The sequence below is a fragment of the Clinocottus analis genome, unplaced genomic scaffold (genome assembly GCF_023055335.1).
Source record: "Clinocottus analis isolate CAN_PGR_092001 unplaced genomic scaffold, fCliAna1.0.p SCAF_11, whole genome shotgun sequence".
Lineage (NCBI taxonomy): Eukaryota > Metazoa > Chordata > Actinopteri > Perciformes > Cottidae > Clinocottus > Clinocottus analis.
In genome coordinates this window covers 20,912,714-20,920,841 of record NW_027175832.1, presented here as the reverse complement: position 1 = coordinate 20,920,841, position 8,128 = coordinate 20,912,714, and the positions used below count along the sequence as shown (strand labels likewise).

Here is an 8,128-nt window from a genome sequence, read left to right as displayed (position 1 = left end):
GCCCCTCTACATGGGTTCTTCTCTTAGGCCCCTCTACATGGGCCCTTCTCTTCGGCCCCTCTACATCTGAAGTTTACCATATTTATATTTTGTTGGATCATAAAACTTTGTGGAACTTCACAAGAAAACAGAAAATCTACTTTTTCATATTTAACGTTTTTGCATTTGCAGCCGCGTGAAGTCCTGAAACTTCAGAGTGAAGTTTCATCCGTTCGGCTCTTCGTCCTGAATGTCACTTGTTTTTTCATCCGCTTCATTTTCTATAAATTATTGTATATGAAGATGAAATATATGTTGATGCAGATAATATTGAAGCCTTTACAAGACTTGTATTTGTTTGAATCTAAATGTTTCCAGCAAATTAATAATGTGTTATTGAAGTTGATGAAATCTAATTTTAGTTTTTAAACTTTTATAATAAATATGTTTCATATGTTTTATATGAATTAAATAAGATGTGTGAATTATTTCAGGCAGACAACACTGCAGAAATGATCCATGAATTAAGTATTATATGATTTGAAATACTATAGTACAGTTAAAGCACTAATACCACATTGTAGAAATACTATGGTACAGTAAAAGTAAAGTAGATATTTCATAAATTTGAGCCAGGCGTTTCCCATCATGCACTGCGCCACGCAGCCGGTGGAGAGCTGAGAGAGAGAGTAGTTTTCTATTTACAAAAGTATTAAGTATTAATCTTTAATATTAGGCTCGTATAATATGATTAAATGAGCATTAATCCGTGTTCCATGTGAGACATGACTAAAGGTTATGGGATCTATTAACTGTCTTAACGGTTTCTCAACCATCAATTATTCAAAACCCCACCAATCAGGTCAGGCTTCCACCGGAAGTTACGGTATTGCGCCTTCAAAATAAAGGTGATGCAGTCGGATGCAATAGAGAAAAAGGTTGTGAACAATTACCACAATACAACGAATGCATTAGATTAAATAATCTGTCGTGTTTCCTGTTGAGAGCGATGAAGACCGGCCTACACGTGGATGATGAATTATTAATATATTTAAACACACTTTGTGTAGATCAGTTTAAAGTTGTGTTTATTTTTAAGTTAAAAACGGTTCCACCTTTACTCTGAAAGGCCCTGACCGGAAGCTGTCAGGTGTGATGTTTTAACTTGACAGCTGGTGTTTCCGGTGTGGGGCGACAGCTGCGGAGCTGCAGGGTCCAAACAACCAGGAGAAGACAAAAGGAGGTTTAAAAGAAGAAGATAAAAAGAAGAAGAGGAGGAAGAGGAGAAGAAGAAGAGGAGGAAGAAGAAGAGTCGGGTCGGTTCTTCACTTCCGGTAGAGAAACCTGAAGGAAAAGTCTCCGGTGAGTTGTTTCTTTGTCCGGTTTCCTGCAGAGATGAAAACATGAAGTTTGAAGCTTGTGAAATGATTTGATTCCAGTTTGATTTCATGCAAACAAACAACGTTTCTTACTTATTTGTTCATTAATTATAAAATGACTTCCGTTATGTTCATTATTGAAACGCAAATTGTTTCATTAGAATATTTCTTTCTGTGATTAATAACCTAATCGCTGTTAGGTTATGAATAACCTGTGGTCATAATGCAGGACGTCATCATGGAAACATGTCAGCAATGTTAATGCTCAGCTATAAATATCCTGTAGAGAGCGATGACGTCATGTTACTGAGACGGAGTGTGAGGACAATAAAGCATAAATATAGTTTAAATAACACTTCAAATAGGAGAAAAAACTGCTTCAACTTTATGTGTGTGTGTGTGTGTGTGTGTGTGTGTGTGTGTGTGTGTGTGTGTGTGTGTGTGTGTGTGTGTGTGTGATGGAGGAATGGTTCGGTCCATCTTGTTTCCGGCGACGCGTTTTCCTCCAACATCAGCAGCTCCAGCAGATTCTGCTGCTGCAGCAAAGCATGCTGGGAAAGTCTGGTGGGAATGGTCCACTGTGACAGATAGAGGAGGGGGGTCACATGAAGGAATACATGTAGAACCCGACCACAGGGTTCTACTGAGAACCTTTAACGGGTTTCATGGAGAACCCTAAAGGGATGATGTGCAGCTCAAACCTCCTGTTTCCCAGTCAGAGGACACACACACACACACACACACACACACACACACACACACACACACACACACACACACACACACACACACTCTTTGTTCCAGACCAACCGTTCAGCAGAACTTCTTCATAGAGAATCTCTCAGTTAACAGGAAACATGAGCTCAGAGTCACGGCCTCTTCTCTTTCTCTCTTTCTCTCTCTCTCTCTCTCTCTCTCTCTCTCTCTCTCTCTCTCTCTCTCTCTCTCTCTCTCTCTCTCTTTTCTTCTTCTGCATTTTTTTCCCAAACACCAAACAACTGAAATCCTCAACTGAAGACTTCACAGGTTAAATTCTAGAAGAAATAACTTGATTAATAAGTTTTATTTCAATGAATCTTTATTAATATTTTGTTTATATATATATATATATATATATATATATATATATATATATATATATATATATATATATATATATATATATATATATATATATATATATAATGCATTTTTCTTCTTGACTCAAACCCTCAGAGAGAGAATCCACTCACAGGTATCGTGAGTGGACACACACACACACACACACACACACACACACATACACACACACACACACACCTGTGGATTAATCCGCTGCTGAAAGTAGTCCCCAAAACAAAATGCATTATTTCTTCATGTTTCTGTTTCTGTTCTCAGGCGACGAGACGAACATGGCTCTGTTCTTCTCTGGAGCGGTCACAAGTACGACACACACACACACACACACACACACACACACACACACACACACACACACACACACACAATGTGTGTAAAATCAGTGCTCAGTAACACTACCACCGTAGTCCACAGGGGGCGCCAGAAACACGTCCGACTGCTAACTTCTATGTTCTGTGTTCTGTGTTCTGTGTTCTGTGTTCTGTGTTCTGTGTTTCAGGTTCACCCATCAAACGGCGGCTGAGAGCCGGTCTCTCCTGTCAGAGGTAAAGAAAACGTTTCAGCACTGAAAGTATTTTCTTATATTATTATATTATTAATTATTAACTTCTAGTTTTAAGCTGTGTGGTTTATGGAGAAACACAGTTTCTGAGATTTCATCCTATTTTATTTTACAACTTTTGTCAGTTTGCGTCTAGATTTCTTTTAAAGTCACCAAGAGTTACTGTGACATGAAACCTCATTTGCATATTCATACTGCACATTGTATAAAACTTGCAATACAAAGAGAGTTCAGCCTTAACTCCTCCCTCCTCTCGCCTGACTCCTCCTACGTCTGCTGCCCGTCCGTTCAGGGCGGCGCCATCTTGGTGTTTATTGGTCTCCATCTTGGTGTTTATTGGTCTCCATCTTGGTGTTTATTGGTCTCCATCTTGGTGTTTATTGGTCTCCATCTTGGTGTTTATTGGTCTCCATCTTGGTGTTTATTGGTCTCCATCTTGGTGTTTATTGGTCTCCATCTTGGTGTTTATTGGTCTCCATCTTGGTGTTTATTGGTCACCATCTTGGTGTTTATTGGTCTCCATCTTGGTGTTTATTGGTCTCCATCTTGGTGTTTATTGGTCACCATCTTGGTGTTTATTGGTCACCATCTTGGTGTTTATTGGTCACCATCTTGGTGTTTATTGGTCTCCATCTTGGTGTTTATTGGTCTCCATCTTGGTGTTTATTGGTCTCCATCTTGGTGTTCATGTGTTCTCGTCCCTGCGTGTCCTCCAGCCTCGACGTGTCGCTCCTCTCGCCCGACTCCTCCTACGTCTGCTACCCGTCCGTGGAGGGCGGCGACCCGAGCTGCTGCCGGCGCTCGCCGCGCCTCCTCACCAACGGGTACTACAGCGTCACCGAGGACAGCTTCTCCTGGGACGGAGACGGCAACGTGTCGCTGACGCCCTGCAAGGCCAGCGTGTCCTACAAGGAGAACCTGGTCCGGTGAGAACGGAGATCCTCTGAACAGCAGGCGCTCTGTAGTTTCAGAAGACCTCCTGACTGAAGTCCTCCTCTCAGGGTCTTCCGGCGGCGGCGGCGGCCTCGCGGCTCTCTGGCTCGCCTGCTGAGCGACGTGACGGAGAGCTGCCAGTCCTGGCTGGACCAGAAGGTCTTCAGAGGCGTGTTCGGGACGGGACGGAACCAAAACCCGGACCCGGATCCGGACCAGGACCAAGTGTGGGCCAGAACCGGCCAGGAAGGCCCGGCTGCGTTGGACGAGTCCACCTGGTCCAGGTGTTACAGCACCGAGCTGGACGACAGCCGCAGCTTCACGTACGGTGGGTGATGAGGCGCCATCTTGGTTTTTGGGGGTCGCCATCTTGGTTTTTGGGGGTAGCCACGTTGGTTTTTAGGAGTCGCCATCTTGGCTTTAAAGGGTCGCCATCTTGGTTTTTAGGAGTCGCCATCTTTGTTTTTGGGGGCCGCCAACTTTTCTCTGTTGTCTTTCAGATCACACTGAGATCCCGCCCCCTCCCGACAAAGTGGCCCCGCCTCCGAAGATGCTAATCCAGGAGGAGATTTGTTCTGAGATCTGTCAATCAAAGGAGCAGTTCCCCCAGTCGCTGGGCGGCCTCTCTGAAGTCCCGCCCCCTTCTCCTTACTACAGCAGCTGCCGGGCCTCACCTGAGCGCTCAGGTGAGCTGCAGACGCTCCGTCCTGTGAACGCCGCGCTCAACGTTTGAGCTCAGACTACGTCGTGATGATGTCAGAGGATGACGGCGTGTGTTTGTGTTTCAGGGTTAACGATGAAGACTCTTCTCCTCTTCATCTTCACGGTCTTCATCCTCACTGCTCTCTGCTCGCGGTAAAATTTAACCCTTTAAAACTTCTGTGCAAATACTTCTAAACTAAAAGTGTTTTTCTAAACACGCGTAATAAAAACGACTTCACTCAAGTTCTTTATTCCTCTTCCTCTCTTCCTCTTCCTCTCTTCCTCTGCCCCCCTGCAGGAGTCTCCTCTGCAGCGTGACCTTGGCGGTGACCTCGCTGGCGGTGGCGTCTGCGTTCATGCGTGAGCGTCTCGTCTTTATTTTCACCTTCACGACGTCTTCAGCAGCTTTTGATGTTTTCATGCTGAAACTTCCGTCGTCTGTTTCAGTGGCGACGAAGTCGGAGCCGCTGGCCGAGTGGAGGAGAGCGAAGACGGAGGTGAGGCCTGGAGCTTTCCTGTCGTTGTGTCAACAACAACAACAACAACAACAACGCATCCTAACTCTGTCACTGCGTTCACAGGACATCACATCCAGGAACGAGTAGCAGAAGCTTCTGGAGACCAAGAGTCTGAGGACCAAGCTCTGAACCACGCCCTGAGGACTAAAGTACACACAAGTATACAAAGTACACACAAGTATACAAAGTACACACAGGTATACAAAGTACACACAATTATACAAAAGTACACACAAGTATACAAAGTACACACAAGTATACAAAGTACATACAAGTATAAAAGTACATCAAAGTATACAAAAGTACATTAAAGTAGAAAAGTACATACAAGTATTTACAAGTATATACAAGAATACAAAAGTACATTACATTACATGTCATTTAGCTGACGCGTTTATCCAAGTACATAGAAGTACATGGAAGTACATGGAAGTACATGGAAGTACATGGAAGTACATGGAAGTACAAGGGACGATGTGCTTGCTGAAGCAGGAACATCGTTGTCGTTTATCTATGAAACATAAACGAGGATCAAATATAAAACATCTGATGTTTGTCTGCAAGAGTGTGAATGTTTCTGCTGTCGTTAATATAGTTAGATTTAATATAGTTAGTTCATATAGTTAATATAGTTAGTTAATATAGTTCATATAGTTAGTTCATATAGTTAATATAGTTCATATAGTTCATATAGTTCATATAGTTCATATAGTTCATGGTTGTTTTGAGGACAGATTCAGGTCCAACGGCGGCGCTGTCAAAGCCCCTCTGCTTTTCAAAATAAGAGCTGTGGCTTTAAACGCAGCTGAAGGAGGAGTCGACCTGGAAGTCCTGAAGAGTTTTATTCCAGAAGGAAAGTAACGAGACAGTTCAGCTCACTGGCTCCGCTTTTATTGTGAAAATCTGATTCGTGGCTTCCTGGATGGTGCAAATGTTCTTTTGAAATGACGAAGGTGATGACGGACGTTTAGTTTGACGACATCGCCTGATTGACAGGTCGGTGGGCGGGGCCAAGGACAATCCTGCATAACTCATTAAGTGTTAATGCTCACGGAGTTTAAGCCAATCAGAGGTCTTTAAACTCAGATAAACGTCACATGACGTTCACTTCAGCGCAGCCGGTAATGAAGACGCTGCTTCTTCTTTTAAAACACGACGTCATCACATTCGATCCAGAGTTTTGTCTCTGTGGCATTTTGGAGTAAAACTCTTCATCTGTTAAAGTGCCTTTTATATCAGAGCAGACACAGAATAATAATATTAATAATAATTATTAATATTATCACTATATTACAGGGTCGTGTTGGATTTAAACCTCACGAGCAGCTGAAACATTAAAACTGATTTCTCCTGCGGGGCGGAGCAGGCGGGAGGAGTTTACTGCGTTTAGTTGTGTTTTTAGATCTGAAATTTAGAAAAATACAAATTTAATATATTTACTAACACATTGTTACAGTGAGGAAATCAATGAATGAATCAAACTGTGAATATTGGTGGAATATTTGATATGAAAAATATAAAAATGCAAAGTCGTCCAACAATATTCAAAATATAAAATGTATGAAGTTCATTTTAAAGAAATGTTTTTGCATCTTTTGACAAAATGAACCTTTTTCTGTAAATTGGTTTGTTGGATATTCAGGACGCGCTTAGCTTAGCTTAGCGTAGCTTTAGTATTTTGGCGGGAAAAACATACAAATGTTCAACTCCTGCGTGAGTCGTGTTCTTCAGGCTTGTTGGACTCTTATTTTGAAACCAAAGATTGTTCTCATACAGGAAGCAATGATTCAAAAGAGAAATTAATGTTTGTAAGAAGTTTGGCTCCGAAACGTGAAGAAGAAGAAGAACTGTGTCTTTAAAAGGTTTTAACTTTATAAAGTTCTATTTTTTAGATTCAATCATGTTTGGGCCTCAAAGTGAGAGACGAGCTCTAAACGCTTTATTGTGTCGTTATTAGCAGCTAATAAGTGAGTCCTGATAATCACGCCGCGGTCACGTCACGTGTGAATCTCCGATACGGTCACTTCCTGTTCTCTGGTTGCAAAAAAAACAACAACATGGTGACGGTCAAAATCCAAGATGGCGGCACCGTCAGCTAGCATGTATGCAACAAAACAAAGTTAGCGACCTAGCATGCTATGATTTAACGAAGCGGGCTAAAGCCAGCTAGCTCGACTAAAACAAACGTGATGCTGAGCATGATGCTGAGATACAGTGTAATATATTAATCAGTATATTACAACACACACCGCGTCTAAAAATGTGATTAAGGCCCTAAAATATGAACGTTGGACCCTGAGGTGCTGAAGCTCAACACGTCTGAGTGTTTTCTCACTGCTGGCGCTTCGTGAGGCGTCCAGCTCGTCGCTCAGGAGTTAAAACAGGAAGTCCATCGAGAGCTTCTCCTCTGACGTGGTCGTGGCATGGCGGCGCCGACGTGACGAGCTTCTCTTTTGAAACGCTGGTCTGACCGTGAAGGTCCAGAGAATCAGGACTCGCCTGTTCGTTCCCTCAAAGTGCCAAACGAGTGAATCTATATCGCACGAATATGTTTAATATCCTCTGCACCTCTTTCTGCATCTACAGCTGCACTTCCTGTTTTCAGCTGCGGTTCTGGTTTATTAATGAAAACAGAGCCAGATTTTAGCTGCTGGAGACCAAAGTGGAGCAAAAAGAGCGGGAATATTATTTATGTATCAAAAGCATGCAGCGTTACATTATCACGTTTTAAGAGTTTGTAACATTTAACTTTTTATATAAGACAAATTTAATGTGATTTAAACCTTTTAGATAAGCTCTTTGTGTTACACACACACACACACACACACACACACACACACACACACACACACACACACACACACACACACACACACGTTTCCATTGATGGAAACATTCTGGTTCTAACACTTATAATTTTTGTACTTATAATTTTT

At 42.4% G+C, this 8,128-nt stretch overlaps 2 protein-coding genes across 4 annotated transcripts in view; both read left to right on the top strand.

Annotated features, from left to right (window-relative positions):
• The window catches only part of ift57 (intraflagellar transport 57 homolog (Chlamydomonas)), a 4,820-nt gene extending 4,532 nt beyond the window's left edge, over positions 1 to 288 (top strand). For all 3 annotated transcript variants that reach the window (XM_068567942.1, XM_068567932.1, XM_068567925.1), the window contains one exon: positions 1 to 288. This exon is cut by the window's left edge. The gene's annotated coding sequence lies outside the window, so the exon portion shown is untranslated.
• An 808-nt stretch (positions 289 to 1,096) lies between these two features.
• On the top strand, positions 1,097 to 5,836 carry tmem71 (transmembrane protein 71). The gene is made up of 10 exons (XM_068567998.1): positions 1,097 to 1,341; positions 2,736 to 2,780; positions 2,977 to 3,022; positions 3,756 to 3,965; positions 4,041 to 4,300; positions 4,473 to 4,658; positions 4,761 to 4,827; positions 4,973 to 5,034; positions 5,122 to 5,171; positions 5,256 to 5,836. The coding sequence occupies exons 2-10, from the start codon at positions 2,750 to 2,752 to the stop codon at positions 5,277 to 5,279; spliced, it is 936 nt and encodes a 311-aa protein (XP_068424099.1). The 5' UTR covers positions 1,097 to 1,341; positions 2,736 to 2,749; the 3' UTR covers positions 5,280 to 5,836.
• The last annotated feature ends 2,292 nt before the right edge of the window (positions 5,837 to 8,128 follow it).